Source organism: Euleptes europaea, chromosome 4 (assembly GCF_029931775.1).
Source record: "Euleptes europaea isolate rEulEur1 chromosome 4, rEulEur1.hap1, whole genome shotgun sequence".
Lineage (NCBI taxonomy): Eukaryota > Metazoa > Chordata > Lepidosauria > Squamata > Sphaerodactylidae > Euleptes > Euleptes europaea.
Window position 1 is genome coordinate 23,759,484 of NC_079315.1, and position 18,900 is coordinate 23,778,383.

General features: G+C 40.6%; 1 protein-coding gene across 2 annotated transcripts in view; it reads left to right on the plus strand.

Annotated features, from left to right (window-relative positions):
- Nucleotides 1-18,900, plus strand: part of SLC44A1 (solute carrier family 44 member 1) — a 121,894-nt gene that overhangs the window by 88,697 nt on the left and 14,297 nt on the right. For both annotated transcript variants that reach the window (XM_056848540.1, XM_056848539.1), the window contains exons 8-10: nucleotides 8,765-8,904; nucleotides 16,226-16,412; nucleotides 17,151-17,316. In XM_056848540.1, the coding sequence (XP_056704518.1) occupies nucleotides 8,765-8,904; nucleotides 16,226-16,412; nucleotides 17,151-17,316 (493 nt within the window). The remainder of the gene's footprint in view (nucleotides 1-8,764; nucleotides 8,905-16,225; nucleotides 16,413-17,150; nucleotides 17,317-18,900) is intronic.

Here is an 18,900-nt window from a genome sequence, read left to right on the forward strand (position 1 = left end):
AAGACAACAACTTATTGTTGTAGACTTACAGCAGGATTCTGGACCTAGACTGCATCTGGTGGCATGGAGAGTAGTTTGGGATTACCCCACTCATTAGCTATGATGATGATAGTCTGACTGTAAGAGAGACTTCTGCCAGGTGCCCTTATGACAAGCAGTGTTTCTGTCCATTTTTTCACTGCTCAGGGATAGAACTCCCTCACCAGTTCCACTGCCTCGGTACTTGGGTATCTACTCTATCTGTGCTCTTAAGGGCTGGAATACTCTTCTTTTGAAGAGTGCATCTGGCTGCCATTTCAATTGCAAGACCACACCTGAGGAACTGATGTGTGTTCACCCAACCCATAATCATGACAGTCTTCAAAAGCTTCACTAGGTTTTACCAACCTATCTTGTCTCTTGCTCTATTATAGGTCCTGCAGGTTATGATTTCTCAACCAATTAAAACCCTTTTGAGCCTCTGGCCACCTGTGACCTTTGTCGTCCATGAAGGCTGCCTTCTTGATGGCAGTATGGTCCACTAGATGGTCCAGTGTGATATGCACTCTATAGTCTTACCCTCCTTATCTCCATCTTCACCTAAATAAAACAGTGCTGTGGCCAGACATCTCTATTCTGCCAAGGCTGCTGCTTCCATCTGAACCAAGAGATAATGCCACCTATATTCTTTCCTAATCTGACACTGGAGGAAAGAGAAACTTTAATTCACTGGATGTTCAAAGAACACTGTCATTCTGACTGGACAGGGCAGAGCCTTCAGGAAATGCCCTGTCCTGTTTCTGTGCTATTCTGGCCTCACCCAGGGACAAATGTCTCTTCAAAGAACTTCAGCCACTGGGTGTGAACCACCATCAAGATGCACTATGACTTGGCTTGCAAGCTGCTTCTGGGGTCTGTAAAGGCCCATTTCACCAGAGCCATAGCATCATCCTCAGAGGAGTCCGCATACCATGTCTCTGCAGGATGATCACCTGATCTCAGCCTTCTACCTTTGTGACATGTCAGAGCTCAAAGGGATCCTTTCTTTGGCATCTGATTACACCTTGGTCCACCAGCAGATATATGTCAGTTTGCTAATCTGTTCCCATGCACAGGGACCATGAAAAAGAACAGGTTGCTTACCTGCCACTCAGTGTTCTTCAGGTATTCATCTGTAAAGTCACATAACACAACTGAACATGCAATTTCTAATAGCCATTGATGGGCTTATTCTCTATTAATTTGTCTAATCCCTTTTTAAAGCATTTTTAAGCCTGTAAGCAACATTACATGGCAGTGAATTCTGTAAGCAAATTATGTAGTGCGTGAATGACACCTTCCATCCTTTGTAGTACTTTACAAACTTTAGAAAGATACTTTTTAAAATCTTAATATTCTGCCCTCTCTCTTGTGCCATTCCTGCACAGAACTTGACATACCTTTTGAAAGAGAATAGGAAAATAAGTTGCATAACCTGTTTCCACAACTATCTTGTTATTTTATAACACTGTCTCCTTCCCATTATTCGTTTGTAAGCTGTGTATTCCCTGTCTCCAGTAGTGGGGTGTGTATCTTCCATGTTTTAAATAAAAGGCCCCTGGCAAACAAGTTATTCATTCAAACCTATATTCCCTCCCCTCCAACGTGGTGTAGTGGTTAAGAGCGGTGGTTTGGAGCGGTGGACTCTGATCTGGAGAACTGGGTTTGATTCCCCACTCCTCCACATGAAGCCAGCTGGGTGACCTTGGGCTAGCCACACTCTCTCAGCTCCACCTACCTCACAGGGTGTCTGTTCTGGGGAGGGGAAGTGAAGGTGATTGTAAGCTGGTTTGATTCTTAAGTGGTAGAGAAAGTCGGCATATAAAAAGCAACTCTTCTTCCTTTGTATGGATATATATGCTAGCGCTGCATCAGAACTCATCATAGCATTAGCACTAAAAGTAATCTATAAACACTTTTAAAATACTGAAATATTCTTCCCCCATCACCAAAACCCAAATAATCTTTTCAGTTATGATCAGTGAAGGATAAATGCAATTGTTTTCTTCCATACTGTCCAGTAGCAGAATAACTATTAAACAGAGCTATTCTACTGCTGTGTGATAGCACAGCCAGGGAATGCCAAAAATGCACAGATGTTTCCAAGGTTCTTGAATAAGGTATGATGTTTATCTTGGAGGTCTCAAAAGCCCAGTGCAGTCTGGTCAGTTGTAAATGTGGAATTTCTGGCAAAGAATATAAAATCCAGCAAGAAATACTGATGAACAGACAAGAGGTGTGGATAATTGTCATGGGGGAGAAAAACCAAATTTGGCAGTTTTTAGTCCCAGGCAAGAATATTAAAACAGATCACATCAGGAGGGAAGATAATTGGAAGCTTGTTTTTTTCCCTGTACTCTTCCTCGAAGAAATAACTCACATAAATTTTTCAGCCATGATTCAGCAAATGAGAAGTAAATCACATAATCATGGACTCCCTCTTCCAACTTCCATCTGCTTTAAAAATAGTTAAGGATTACATTGGCACTGTTGTTAATCACAGTGAAGGATAACCCGTTCTCCTTCTTAACCTGGATTTAAAACGAGTTTAACCTGGTTTTTCTGGGGAATCCAGGACTCCTCGTTTAACCTTAACTTTGGTTACTGTTGGTGCCAGTGATGTAATGCTTGGGGGGGGAGGGGTTCATCATGCTGCCAAAGAAGGTTGGGAAGATAGTGTGATCATGTAGGCTACTCCTGTTTGCTTAATCACAGGTAAATAAATAATCAGGCGTTTTTACGTGCTTATCATACCTTGCTTATTTTCCCTTTTGTCTCAAACTGAGTGGGAGACAGGCTAAAAGGTTCACAAGTGTAGTCTTTCTATCCTGGCAAAGCACCTTCCAAATGGCCCAGCCTGCTTTTTTACAGTGTAAAACCCTAGCCCTTTTCTTTGTGCGGATAATAAGGGGTTCTTTCTCCTTCTCCCCGCAATGCGAAGGGCTAGAGACTTGTGGTTTTTTTTTAATGAAAGCTGGGGATTCAGAGGAGCTAGTAGGCATTAGATTGTAGCAGTATTACTGTGCTACAGTGATATAGCAGTTGCCAACTCTAAGAATCCTGAAAGACACCCACCCACCCACAGTGAACCAGTGGGAAAAGGTGGCTGTGGGAGTCTGGGGCAAAAACAGCACACCCTACATTTTGGCACACCCTACAAAAATGTCCACTTTACTGTGGACTTTGTGTGATCTTTCCAAAAGGACTGTGTTAGTCCGTAGTGGTAGAACAAAATTTGAGCCCAGCAGTACCTTAAAAGGTGAACAGTTTTTTTCCAGGAATAGGCTTTCATCATTCAAAGGTCATTTCATGAAATACAAAGTGAGCTTTGACTCACAAAAGCTTATATCGTGGAAAATTTTGTTGGGTCTTCAAGGTGCTACGGGATTATAATTTTATTCCAAAATGATTGTAATCTTTCCCAAAAGCTCATATGAAACCAGATTTGGGAAAGATGGCAGCAAAGTGAGAAAATACGGAAAGTGGGTGATTAGGAGACGAGGGTCTATGGAGACAGCAAGAATTCTACGAAAAGCAAAGCCCCCTGCTAGCAATATAACACGCAAGGAGAGAAACGCCATCAAGACCCTCAATGCAGATCCAGAAATCATTATTCTACCAGCTGACAAAGGCAATGCCACAGTGATCATGAAAACAGAAGAATACAAAAAGAAGATTGAGGAACTTCTGGACCCTGCCACATACAAAAAACTAAAACGAGATCCAACTTGCAAAATTACCAGGAAAACTAGCATTCTGATCAAGAATTCCACTCTTCATCCCGACACACACAGAAAACTATGCAAGACTGAAGCACAACCACCACGATTATATGGACTACCTAAAATTCATAAGGATTCCGTTCCACTCCGACCCATCGTGAGTGCCATTGGTTCCCCAACATATGAATTAGCTAAATATTTGACCACCCTCCTACAGGACCACATTGGAAAAACCACTTCTTACATCAAAGATTCAACTCACTTCATCAACAAAATCAGTCCGTTAAGACTCAATCCAAAGGATATATTAATCAGTTTTGATGTTGTATCCCTCTTTACCAAGGTTCCAGTAAAAGACACAATCTCATTGATTAACCAGATTTTTCCAGAAGATATAACAGCCTTATTTCACCATTGTTTGACAACAAGTTATTTCCTATGGGATCAAGAATTTTATGAACAGATTGATGGAGTAGCTATGGGAAGTCCACTCAGTCCAGTAATAGCAAACTTTTACATGGAATATTTTGAAAAGACAGCATTAGAATCAGCACCTTACAAACCTACAGTCTGGTTCAGGTTCGTAGATGATACATTTACCATTTGGAGCCATGGTGAAGAAAAATTAATGGACTTTCTAAACCATCTTAATAATATCCATCCAAACATTCAGTTTACCATGGAAAAGGAAATTGAGGGTAAACTCCCATTTCTTGATACCCTTGTCATCCGTAAAACAAACCTTCAGTTAGGTCACAAGGTCTACCGGAAACCAACTCACACAGATCGCTACTTACACAAAAACTCCAACCACCACCCCCGACAGAAAAGAGGAATAATCAAAACATTAATGGACCGTGCAAGACGGATCTGTGAACCACAGTTTCTCAAGGAAGAAACTAATCATCTAAATCACGCACTGCTAGCAAACGGCTACTCCAAGAATGAAATCAGAAGGGCCATTAAACCAAACAAAAATCAGAAAACTCAAGAAAAACAGTCTCCCATAGGAAAGGTATTCTTGCCATTTATTAAAGGAGTCACTGATAGGATGGAGAAACTTTTGAAAAAACATAACCTACAAACAGTGTTTAAACCCACCAAGAAAATACAACAAATGCTACGATCAGCAAAAGACAAAAGAGACCCCCTCACCTCTGCAGGAGTATATCGTATACCTTGCAGCTGTGGAGAAGTTTACATCGGGACCACAAAACGCAGCATACAAACAAGGATAAAAGAACATGAAAGATACTGCAGACTTGGCCAACCTGAGAAATCAGCAGTGGCTGAACATGGACTGACACAAACAGGACACAGGGTCTTATTCCAAGACACTGAAAGACTGGACAATTCTACCAACTATTTTGTCAGATTGCACAGAGAAGCCATTGAAATTCATAAACATCAGCACAACTTTAACAGAAAAGAGGAGAGTTTAAGAATGAATAAGGCTTGGCTTCCTGCCCTGAAAAACCTCCAGACAAAGACAACATTCAACAATAGCCATACAGATTAGTTTTTGGATTACACACATTAACAGATCACTTCAGGATACAATGGTTCCATATTAACATACCATACCCTCATTAGCACACTACTCTGAAGATGCCTGCCACAGTTGCTGGTGAAACGTCAGGAAAGAAAATTCCAAGACCACGGTTACACAGCCCGGATAACCTACAAGAACCAAGGTCTATGGATACTTTAAAAAAATCTTCAAGTTTGAATGCCACATCAGATCAAAACCTTCATGTGGAAGTGACCCCTGTATGTTTACAGCGTATTGTTTGCCTAAGTTATATATATAACTTAGCATATCATATATATATCATATATGATATATATGTATATGCTTATCATATATGATATAACTTAGCATATCATATATATATAGGATATCATATATATAACTTAGCTATAGCATATCAAAGGAAGAGAGAATTAATAGGATATTGTAGATTCACAGATTCTAATTTAAAGAAGTGAACTGGAAAGAGCTTTCACAGATAAGACAAAGAACAGTAGAGAATATAAAGCGGGGTAACGGTGCTGGCACTTTCCCTGGCTGTTGTTGCTTCCTTAAAAACACTCACCACCTAGGGATCAATTGGTTTGATTCAGCTTTTGTTACAATGAGAGATGTTAAAGCTGTGCTGTTGAGAACCAAATCAGTTTGGCCATTATTAAACATTATTATCATTTATTAAGCTGAAGCAGGGTACATCCAGTTACATGAAAGCAAAATAACGTACAGTTCAGAACCATGGTGGCATTGAACACTGAATGAAGTTCAAAAGTGCAAGAAAGCAGAGAAGGGAAATATAGTAATTACAAAAGTGGTATCGATTTGAGTTTGTTCTGATGGTATGGATGCCTTTGTCGCAAGGTTACTGAACTCTTATTTGTGCAATGCATCGTAGCATAAGGCCTTTGGTTAAAGCTTTTTAACAAAAGAAATTGTGTACTCGCAGCAGTGATGCTGAGGAGCAGATGGTGATTACTACTCGGAGTTAGCAGTTTGATCTTAAACTCCAGTAGTAGAAGTAATTTTCCAAGCCCATCTTGGTAACCCTGTTGTTGATGGGAGCATAAGATGGTTTCCAATTTCTTCCCTACTACCATTCTCCATATTAAGGATTCCTTTGAAAAATACATTTCCCAGATTCCTGGAATTCTTCAATAGTTTAAGACGCAAGGAAGGGGGGTGGAGAAGGGGGGGTTTCCTGCCACTTCTGAAGCTACCACAGCAGCAGCCAGGAGACTGGAAGGAGAGATTAACTAGAGAAGAGCTCTTGGGCTGCAGCATTCACCTTGGGTTAGAGGCATGCTGCTGCAGTTTGTGACCTCACAGTGAATCAGCATTAGATCGAAACAGTCCAGTGAAGTCTGGAAGGGCATGAATCTGGTTAGGATGGCCACTATAAATCTGGTAAATACAAGGTTTGGCAGTATTGTTACATGAGGCCTAGCTACACTCACTTGGGTGTAGGAGAAGAAGGCATTTTCAGAATTTTTCCGTTGCATTTTCCACCACAGTAGCATACTTAATTTTTTTTCCTATGGTTTTTTTTTTAAGACAATATTGAGAACTAAAATTAGCTGTCTGTTGCTTGAAATGGCTCCTTGCCCCCCAGCCACGTTATCACTTAACCAAAGCATTTCAGCTGGGGATTGAATAATATATAGGTAGGAGGTGAACTCATGCTCCCTTGTCAGAGTTGAATAAACAGGCTCAACTGAAAAGGGCCTTGCCGCATCCACTCTTATTTTCCCTCTGGGTAAAACTCAGAACACAAAGCGTGGCCTCATTGGCCAATGTCAACGAAGAGAGAGAATGATATGAAAAAGGCTCTCCTTGATACCATATAGGAGACAATATGCCCTTTCTCCTCCATTTTGTCAGTCATACCATCCTTTATTGGCATAAAATCACTATATATACGGTAGCATGTAAAAATATAAATATTTGAGATATATGGCTATCCGGGCTGTTTGACCATGGCCTTGGTATTTTCTTTCCTGACATTTCGCCAGCAGCTGTGGCAGGCATCTTCAGAGGAGTAACACTGAAGGACAGTGTCTCTCAGTGTCAAGTGTGTAGGAAGAGTAATATATAGTCAGAAGGGGGTTGGGTTTGAGCTGAGTCATAGTCTTGCAAAGTATTAAAGGTAATGTGCTAATCATTATCCTGTAAGTATCAAGATAATGTGCTAATGAGGGTGTGGAATGTTAATGTGGAACCATTGTATCCTGAAGTGATCTGTTAACATGTGGAATCCAAAGCTAATCCGCATGGCTATTGTGGACTGTAGCCTTTGTTAGTCTGGAGGTTTTCAGGACAGGAAGCCAAGCCTTATTCATTCTTAAACTCTCTTCTGTTAAAGTTGTGCTGATGTTTATGAATTTCAATGGCTTCTCTGTGCAATCTGACAAAATAGCTGGTAGAATTGTCCAGTCTTTCAGTGTCTTGGAATAAGACCCTGTGTCCTGTTTGGGTCAGTCCATGTTCAGCCACTGCTGATTTCTCAGGTTGGCCAAGTCTGCAGTATCTTTCATGTTCTTTTATCCTTGTTTATATGCTGCGTTGTGTGTTCCCGATGTAAACTTGTCCACAACTGCAAGGTATACGATATACTCCTGCAGAGGTGAGGGGGTCTCTTTTGTCTTTTTTGTCTTTATGAATCACTTGACACTGAGAGACACTGTCCTTCAGTGTTACTCCTGTCACACAGACCAGATAGCCTACAAGAACCGATGAACTCTGACCATGAAAGCCTTCGACAATAATCTGAGATAAAACCTCACAAAATTGTTAAAAGACACTTGCATAAGATAGTTGTGAGTTAATGCATCCATCTATTTAACTAATTTGCGGCGTTCTATGGCAATCCTTAAAAATTGTGCTACCTTCTCTAGAACATAGAGCGAACAGTTATTCAATAGAAGGGAAGTATTACAGGAATCGGAAGCATTCAGTCCACATGTCTGCAAAGGGCTTAGTAGTTCATTACAAATTTCTGAATAGAAACTACAATAAAATAAAACATGGACAAATGTTTCAACACAATTACTTCCACAGGGACAAAGTCTGTCTGATTGGGGGATTTTGCTAAATCTTCCATCGAGTAATGCAGATGGCATAACATTAAACCCAGCTAGGGAGATGGCTCTGTGATAAGATGGATCAGTGGTAAGAAGGTTTTATTAGTAGCCCTATGTAGATCCTGAAGGCCTATGTCTAAAAGTCTGCTTTCTCCTCCATTTGATTTCTTAGGCAACTACTTCTGCTTTTCCTTTGTTCTATCAGATTATTGAGAAGTGACACATTTCTTTTTAAAAGCTTTTGTAAAGAAAGATCTTCTTAGGGAGTCAGAGCGTCGTTCCATCTTCACGTTGTACACTAGATCCGACATCCTAATCTAACCTGGTAAAGGAAGAAATGGGGCATTTTCCCAAAATGATGTGATACATCTGTTGTGAAATAGGAAGTGCAGTATATATTTTTTCTGTATGAAAAACAGGTGGCACAGGAGTGTTGTGGTGGTTGTATGCGAAACAGCGAATGTCTCCCAGCGACACTCTAACTGTTGATCAGCTTCAAATAGCCAAAGACAATCATCAGGCCCTCCTGATCTATGCCATTGCAGCTACAGTCTTCACAGTAAGTACTCAGTTGCTGTTGAGTCAAAGGCTCCTTGACGTGTGAAGCACAATGATATGGGGAGGGGGGGAGCATACCTCTTTGTGTTGATTTTACTGTGCATGCCAATATTGTGGAAGCCGCTGCTTTAAAGCACAGCTTTCTAACACAAGGGCATGCACATCCACGGCCACAGTTTCCATCAGTGCTGGCCTCATCCCCCCTTTTCTTCTTTTATTGTTGATTGCCAACTTGCTACGGAGGGCTGACTGCCTTGTTATGTCATGAGGCGGTGGCTACGCCCTAGAGATGAGCACCACCTTTGGAATTTTTAACTATTGTTGGTTTTAGAATTGCTGAATGTCTATGTATTGGATTCTGTTTATATGGTTTTATTGTATTTGTATGTTTGCCGTATTTGTTCATCTCAGTTTTTCGGAATACCACCACCACGCGGTTTGCCCACATACTTATTATTTGACAACTCCTCGTCTTTCTAGAGCCTTCTGTTTAGTTAGAATAAATGCTGTTCCCTCTATGGTTATGCAAAGCAGAATTTTGAATATACCATATCCAGAAAGGACCTGTCCTTGCTCTTCTGGCTCTATTGATTCATTAACTCATGCCCTTTTGGAATGCTGCTGTTATGAGGATCTTAGATCACGTTATATCTTTCCCCTTTTAATATATAAATATAATGCCTCTGTGTCTGATATAATGCCTTTTTTATTAAGTGACAGGGATCCCAAGGCTACATTGTAAGTGACAAGATTTATTTCAGTCCTTATTTCCCTCAAACACTAGATTTAAAATTACATTGCTCAAGATCAATTGGATAAAGGAAAGGAAGAGTGTATTTGTATGTTAACATTTGTTGGTAGCCACCCTGAGCCCAGATGTGGCCGGGGATGAGGGTGGGATTAAAAAATCCAATAAATAAATAATCAGTATGAACTGTGATGTGCACAGATAAGTCTGTCAAAAGACATGGCGTGTGAAGCAGCCCTTTAGAAAATGCACGTGCAAGATTTTTGAGAGCCAGCGTGGTGTAGTGGTTAAGAACGGTGGACTCTAATCTGGAGAACCGGGTTTGATTCCCCACTCCTCCACATGAGTGGCAGAGGCTAATCTGGTGAACTGGATTTGTTTCCCCACTCCTTCACATAAAGCCTTGGTGACCTTGGGCTAGTCACACTCTCTCAGCCTCACCTACCTCACAGGGTGTCTGTTGTGAGGAGGGGAAGGTAAGGTGATCGTAAGCCGGTTTGATTCTGCCTTAAGTGGTAGAGAAAGTCAGCATATAAAAACCAACTCTTTTTCCTCTTCTTTATTCTATTAGCATAACACTGAAGTATATACAAGCTACAGAACTATGAAATGGAACATAGAAAAATTGCTAACCTAATTTGGAGCTTACATTACTTGAACATCTGATCTCCCCTCCCTATTGCAAGATTCAGATGTTTTATGCGTATAGAGGATGCTATCCTTTGCATGGTCGTGCTCCCCCCACACACAGTCACGCACACCCAGTATGAAACTGCTTTTCAGCTCTTTTTTTAAATAATAATTTTTTATTTTCTTAATTTGACACGTTAACATATAAAACAATATCCAACACTAATAATACTTAAAAAAAAACACCACACTTAAAATTTCTAAATTAACCATAAATTGACTTCCCCCTCTCCCTCTTCCGTCCAAAAATAAAATGTATAAATTTTTGCTAACGGGACTAATCCCTTTACTATTTTAATTGACATACTCCTATCTAGCATCTTTAAATCAATGCTTAACCTAAAATTAATAAAAGGTATAAGTAAGGGATTAAATCAAAAACCATTCTCAAAGTAGTCCTATTGATAACAGTTAAAGTATTCAATAAAACTAAGAACAAATAGGAACCAATAAAAAGTATTTGTATATCGTCAAGAAAAAATTAAAGAAAGTATTAACTTCCCCTACACCTCCCTCCTCATTAAAAAATTAATTGCTTTGTTAAATTTTCCATTTTCGTTTCAGTAAATCATAATCATATATAATGCAGATTCCATTAAGGTCAATCGTTTTAACCAGTTCATTTTGATCATGTCCACAAAAGGAATCAAACTCTTATAAATTCAAACATCTTATACTTCTGATAAATCTATATCAAATGTTGTTATGTTTCCGTTTAAACCAGTCTTTTTAATCCGTTCCTTTTAATCATATCAGCAAGAAAGACCAAACTCTTTTAAATTAGTCCCTTTGCCCGGAATTTCCAGAATCGCCTTCTTTTTTCCATTAGCAGTAAGCATCGGAAGTCATCCTTGGAGGTTGTTAATAAAGTCCCTTCTGCAAATAGATGGTCTTCATAGTAAAATCCACTTTGCAGTTTGTTCCATCCCAAATTCAAAAAAGAGAATCCTGTCAACTCCAGTTTTCTTGTTCTTTAAATCTTCCAAGCAAACATTGAAAAGTTCATCATGCAGGTTAAAAAAACAGAGATCAAAGCCACCCATATTCAAATCTCCTGTTGACAGCTGGATTGTTGCACTTTACTTGTTGAAATTTCCCAATTCCTCTAGAGAGGTCTTCTGTTCTTCCTGTATCTTGTCATCTAGAGGCACCAGGTCTTTAAGGTCTTCCTCGTTCATTATTTGAGTAGTTGACTGGGTAAAGGTGTTCATCATATTCATCATCTGTTCCATCTGTTTTATCATTTGCTCCTGTTTTTTTAACAGCTGTTTATGCTGTCTTGCAGATATCTCATTTTGCTGAGCAAACAAATCTTGAATTATTTTTTCCATAATTACTTGTGAGGGTTCAACAGGTTGAAGATTTTTTTGATGTTTTATTTCAGCGAATTTGGCAAGTCTTCAAAGGTATTTTTCCAAAGTGTGGATAGATTAGTAGTTCACGCTGAACTTAATCGCTTAAATATTCCCCTAAAAATCCTCAAAAAACAGCCGAAAAACAAGTTTTTAAATTTGAGGTACCATTAAGTTGTTTTAGACGCTCTAGGTCGACAAGAACAGGGAGCAGGAAGCCGGCCGGAAACTGTGTAGCTGCGGACCTTCTGTCGTCCCCTTTTTGTAGTTTTAAATAGAGAACCTTTTGGTTGGTGCACCAAGGGAATTCAGTTCCCGTCCTGCGTGCTTCTGTACTTCTCCCCGTTGCCGGCAGACGTCCTGTAATACGATGTACTGTTTACTAGAGGTCTTCCGGTACATCAAAATGGATCTTAAGTGCGTGGCTGAAGGACCTTGCCGGCTCAATAAAGGTAGCGTGACCAAGGGGAGGGAGGGTTTTATTTCTCCCTTCCCCTCAAACGTCACGGAATCCGATTGGTACTTGCCACATCTGTCAAAGAGTTTACGTGTTTAGTCTACCCCCAGATCAACTTGATAGAGTCCTTCCCGCCTTATCTGATGTCTTATCTTAATGGAAAAGTTTTTATAGAATGGGGGGGAGAGGTGCGGATTTCACAGTTGATTCTGCCAATCAATTCAACCTTCTATTCCCGGTAAGATCAAAAGAATTCTTGTTACTCACTTAGATTTCGGAGGGTGAGGTTTTTCTTCTTTAAAATAGTTCATAAGATGGTTATAGGTAATGGAGGTCCAAGCCTAATGCCAGAGAAAACGCTTGCGGCGATGCAATCTCCTCTCAATGCCAGCGAGACAAACATCCACACCTCCGGGGAGCTTAGAAAAGTTCCCTCGGAGAGTATGGGAGTCACACCGCTTTCTTTGGGCTGCAGAGGAATTCCTGCGTCCCGGTCCACTATTTAGGACCGGGTTGGTGTGCTAAAAGCACACCAATTCAAAGCGTATCTTGGATTCCCTTGGGAGCTCTCCCTAGGGACAACTGCCTGGGACCAGCTCGTTACCGGAAGTTCAAACTGCTTTTCAGCTCTCCATCCCACTTTTGTAAAAACATGTTAGCCAACCCAAGCCTTGGGCTCTGACAGCCTGGGCCAGCCAGAACTCATTCAGCCAGTAGACAGGCGCTAGTCTATCAAAGAGTCCCATGCTCATATGGCAGGACGTTTCCCCTACCTGGTGTCACTACAAACACCAGTCAGTCTCAGTAAATGTCAGCCCCTTCCAAAGATGAAACATTTTCCCTCCTGCACTCACCCATGATAATAACTTCCCTTAGGGTACCGCTGTCACAGCCACACAACATTGCCACAGGTCTCTAAAGAAGTGGCATAGAAGGGTCTTAAATATATAAGTAAAACAGCTCTGTTTCTTTATCACATTTTGATTAAGTGTTCTTAACTTAAAGAGGAACCCCGTGGTGCAGAGTGGTAAGCTGCAGTACTGCAGTCAAAAGTTCTGCTCACGACCTGAGTTCGATCCCGACGGAAGTCTGTTTCAGGTAGCCGGCTCAAGGTTGACTCAGCCTTCCATTCTTCTGAGGTCGGTAAAATGAGTACCCAGCTTGCTGGGGGTAAAGGGAAGATGCCTGGGGAAGGCACTGGCAAACCACCCCATAAACAAAGTCTGCCTAGTAAACGTCGGGATGTGACGTCACCCCATGGGTCAGGAATGACCCGGTGCTTGCACAGGGGACCTTTACCTAACTTAAAAAAAAAACTCTTCGACATCTTTTAGAAATATTATTCTCAATACATCAATGCAATTTCTCTTGCATTATTTGAGTTGTAGTCAATAAGAGAATGCAAGGATTTTAGCCAGCAGTCTGATTAGTCTGAAAACCAGTTCCTACATTGTCTCATTCAAACATTACAGTTTTAGGTGTACATCTGAAGAACACAAATGCTTTGTATCAAACACATTCAGTCACTGGAATCAGGATTTTCTGTGTTTCCGTCTGAAGTGTGTAAACCTGTACATGTGTGGAAAGGCCCTAAGTATCTCCATCCAATGTATAGAAAAGTCATATGTTACCAGGTGGTTAAAGGGGTCCAGACTTGTACTGAATTCAGACTTCCGGTAACGAGCTGGCTCCAAGCAGTCGTCCCTAGGGAGAGCTCCCTAGGAAATCCAAGAAACGCTTTGAATTGGTGTGTTTTTAGCACACCAACCCGGTCCTAAATAGTGGACTGGGACGCAGGAATTCCTCTGCAGCCCGAAGAAAGCGGTGTGACTCCCATACTCTCCGAGGGAACTTTTCTAAGTCCCCCGGAGGTGTGGATGTTTGTCCCCGCTGGCATCGAGAGGAGATTGCATCACTGCAAGCGTTTTCTTTGTCATTCGGCTTGGACCTCCATTACCTATTACCATCTTATGAACTATTTTAAAGAAGAAAAACCTCACCCTCCGAAATCTAAGTGAGTACTAAGAAATACTTTTGATCTTACCGGGAATAGAATGGCGGCCAGGCTGGTGGAAAAAACTGGGAATCCCCCACGATCCCCCCCCTTCATACAAGATTATTTCTGTAAAGATAGAACATTAGATAAAGTGGCACGGACTCTATCAATTTGATCTGTGGGTAGACTAAACAAATTGCGCTTTGGATGGACAGCACGAGCACCAATTGGATTTTGTGACGTTTGAGGGGAATGGAGGAATAAAACCCTCCCTCTCCTTGGTCACCTCACCTTTCCGGTCCTCCTACTACGTCTTTTAAATTTTGGGGCCGGAAGACCTCCAGGAATACCATCGTACTGCAGCAAGCTTGTCGACAATGGGGAGAAGGGAAGTATTGAGACACGCACGACCGGATCTGATGTCCCTTGGTGCACCAAATAAAAGGTTTGTCATTGAAAACTACAAAACGGGGACGATGGACGGTCCATGGCTGTACTGTTTCCGGCTAATTTCCTACTTCCTGTTCTATGTCGACCTAGAGTGTCTGTAAAAACTTGTTGGTACTTTCAAATTTTAAGTTATTTTTCACTTTTTTATTGAAGATTTCTGAAAAATGTTTCAGCGGTTCTGTTTATTATGAATTGTTATTTTACCCACATTTTGGAAACCTGGATTTTTAAGACCTGCCAAAACCGCCAAAAATAGAACAACAAGAACTTTTTGGATTACAAAACATCACAATATTTTCAACTTGATGTACCCTCACAAGTAATTATGGAAAAAATAATTCAAGACTTGCTGGTTCAGCAAAATGAGATATCTGCAAGACAGCACCAACAGCTGTTACAACAACAGGAGCGGATATTAAAACAGATGGAACGAATAATGAATATGATGAATACCTTTACCCAGTCAACTACCCAAATAATGAAGGAGGAAGACCTCACAGACCGGGTGCCTTTGGATGACAAGATACATGAAGGACAGAAGAATTCTGTAGAGGAACTGGGAACCTTTAAGAAGCAACGTGCAACAATCCAGCTGTTTGCAGGAGATTTCAATTTAGGCTTTGATTCTTGTCCCTTTAACCTGCAAGATGACTTCTTCAATGTTTGCTTGGAGGACTTAAGGAGCAGGAAGATTGGAATTGACTGGATTCTCTTTTTTGAAGCTGGGATGGAACAGACTACAACCTGGATTTACTATGAAGACCAATTGTTTGCAGAAGGGATTTTACTAACAACCTCCAAAGATGATCCCCGACGTTTACTGCTACTGGAGAAAAGAAGATGATGCTGGAAATTCCGGGCAAAGAGATTATTTTAAAAGAGTTTGATCTTTCTTGCGGATATGATTAAAAGGAACTGGTTAAAAGGACTGGCTAATGGAAATATTACAATATTTGGTATAGAATCAGAATTATAAAATATTTGAAATTAGATGAATGATTTATAGAAATTAATATGTTGGAAATGAAAGCTAGGGTGAAATGGAAATTTAATAAAGTAATTAATTCTCAATGGAAGGAGGGAGATGTAGGGGAAGTTAATATATTTTTTAATTTTTTTGTAATATTGGTTCCTATTTGCTCTTATTTTCTATTGAGTTTGTCATTTGTTATTAATAGGACCATGTTGAGAATATTTTTGATCTAATCCCTTTCTTATACATTTTATTAATTTTATGTTGAGCATTAATTTGACGTCAGATAGAGTAAAAGTATATTAATTAAAATAGTAAAGGGATTAATCCCGTTAGCAATAGTTTTTACAATTCAATTTTAGACAGAAGAGGGTGAGGGGGAAGTCAATTTATGATTAATTTTGAAATTTTAAGTGTGTTTTTTTGGTATTGTTAGTATTGGACATTGCTTTATATGTTAACATGTTATTAAGAAAATAAAAAATATTATTACAGACTTGTACTAAATTCCAAGAACAGATACTTTATGTTTTGGAGTTGTAGACGGGAGGCATATTTCCTCTGTTTAATCTGTGCAGGACTTTCCCCTGTTGACAAATTCATTTAAAATGTATTATATATATTGTATTATAACACACACATTCTTCCTTTCACAGGTTATCTTACTGTTGATAATGTTGGTTATGCGCAAACAAGTAGCTCTCACCATTGCCTTGTTCCACGTGGCTGGCAAGGTTTTCATTCACCTGCCGCTTCTCGTCTTCCAGCCATTTTGGACTTTCCTAGCCCTCATAATCTTTTGGATCTACTGGATCATGGTTTTGCTCTTCCTAGGTACCACTGGTATGTAGTCCCTGTACAATTTCTGGATTTCTTTTTTTGTAACGCAAGAAAAAATATCGCTGTGCTGTCATCCGTTTGTTGAATGAAATGGAATGTGGCAAAGTGAAAGCCTGCTTTAAAATAATTCTTTAATGGTGTAGTGGTTAAGAGCGGTGGACTCTGATCTGGAAAACCGGGTTTGATTCCCCTCTCCCCCACATGAGTGGCAGAGGCTAATCTGGTGAACTGGGTTTGTTTCCCCACTCCTACACATGAAGCCAGCTGGGTGACCTTGGGCTAGCCACAGCTCTCTCAGCCCCACCTTCCTCACAGGGTGTCTGTTGTGGGGAGGGGAAGGGAAGGTGGATTGTGAGCCGGTTTGAGTCTCCCTTAAGTGGTAAAGTCAGCATATAAAAACCAACTCCTCCTCCTTCTGCTGCTGCTGCTGCTGCTGCTGCCTTTCTGCTTCTTCTTTTTCGTCCTCTTCTTCTTCCTCTTCTTCTCCCCCCCCCCGCATGCATTCAGTTTTTTTTTGTAATTTGACAACAGCTGATTTTCATTAATGGTCTGATTGAGATCTGTATCTAGGTGTTTGTGGGAACTGCCAGAGTAGCAACTGTGTAACTACAGCAACAAGAACTGCCTTCTAAAACCAAGAAACCACTCTTAAACTGTGATTGTTACTTATGTACCAGGCGTTGCAGATGCTGTACTCTTGCAGAATGAATATTTCAAACACCTTCTTGTTTCTGATTCTAGGTAGCCCCGTAGGAAACGAACAAGGTTTTGTCGAGTTCCGGGTATCAGCCCTCCAGAGATACATGTGGTGGTACCACATTGTGGGGCTAGTTTGGATCAGTGAATTTATTCTCGCCTGTCAGCAGATGACTGTAGCAGGAGCTGTTGTGACATATTATTTTACAAGGTGAGAGCTCTGGGGCAGCTGAACAGTGAGAGGCTGGGTAGCTCAACGCTCAGAAGGACTGGGTAGAGGAACTGTGTGCATAATGAGATGAGAAGACCGAACTGAAAGGCAAAACAGTGAAATGTGCAGATTACAGTAAATCTGTAATACTTCATCTGAGATGGGTAGCCATGTTAGTCTGTATGTAGCAGTAGAAAAAGAGCAAGCATCCAGTAGTGCCTTAAAGACTAACAAAATTTCTGGCAGGGTATGAGCTTTCATGAGTCACAGCTCACTTCTTCAGAACAATGTTGTTGGTCTTTAAGATGCTACTGGACTCTTGTTCTCTTCTACTCCGTCTCAGACTATTTCTGAAATCTTTATAAAGATGCTTCTGAAATGAAGAATCAGCAGATATTTACCTTGATCTGTAACAGTTACTGTCTTTAAAAAGGTACGATATTTAAAAGCCGGGTACAGACCTTTTTAATTATAATGGATACATTAATTTGGTTTGACGTTTGTGAGATTTTCTACTGGTTTGTATTAGCAAGTTTGTTTTGCTACCAAAACACAACCAAAAGATGGGATTGTGTGAAATGAAAATACTTTTCTGCTAATGAAATGGGGGCTTTGGAGCCCTTGTGAAGCCAATGGGGGATTACTGTGATGTGATCTGTAAAGACAAACTGAAAAGGAAACACACCAGAGCAGCTAGCACTGTGATAAATAAAACATTTCATGAGAGTAATACTGTTCTTAAGGCAGAGAAGACAGTTTTGTGGGTGGATCTTAGCTGACCCAGAAAAAATAGAAATAAAATAATACTAAACTCCATTCTCGTGAAGAGATAGTTACCCTAGAGTCATATGAACACATGAAGCTGCCTTATACTGAATCATACTCTTGGTCTATCAAAGACAGTATTGTCTACTCAGACTGGCAGCGGCTCTCCAGGGTCTCAGGCAGGGGTCTTTCACATCACCTACTCGCCTAGTCCCTTTAACTGGAGATGCCAGGGATTGAACCTGGGATCTGCTGCATGCCGAGCAGATGCTCTACAAACTGAGCCACAACCCCTCCCCATAGGGTACTAGAGATCTTAACACCTAGCATGTCACAAGGAGCTAGTAAACTTCAGAGAAGAGCAAAGGAGAACCTTCTCTCATCTTTCACCTCTCACCTCCCTTTCACACAGCCTGTGATCTTTACATCCAGGCCCAAAAATGTCTGGGTACAAAACCACACCTCACCCTGTGGAATACCTCATTGGCCAAATTTGAATTGGAAACCCACTTTTCTATTGGACAAGAGCAGACATCCTGCCTTCCCAAAGTCACTTAGAAATAGGTAATGGAGGAGCCCATTGTCAGGTGTCCCCTTGTTAGGTCCATCCATCAGCAGCTAGTTGTTAGATCATGAACGTAGGGATGAACTGTTTTTTCCTGCCCCTTAGCAGAAAGGGTGCAAGCTAGATGCTGTAAACGTTTAGCTAGCAAGAAGCTGTACTTCTGTCTTTTATTCTGTTTTGTATTTTTCCAGAACTTTAGTGCCCTTTTTGTGTGTGTGTTTAGAATAATATAACTTTTAATGTTTGTTCTATTC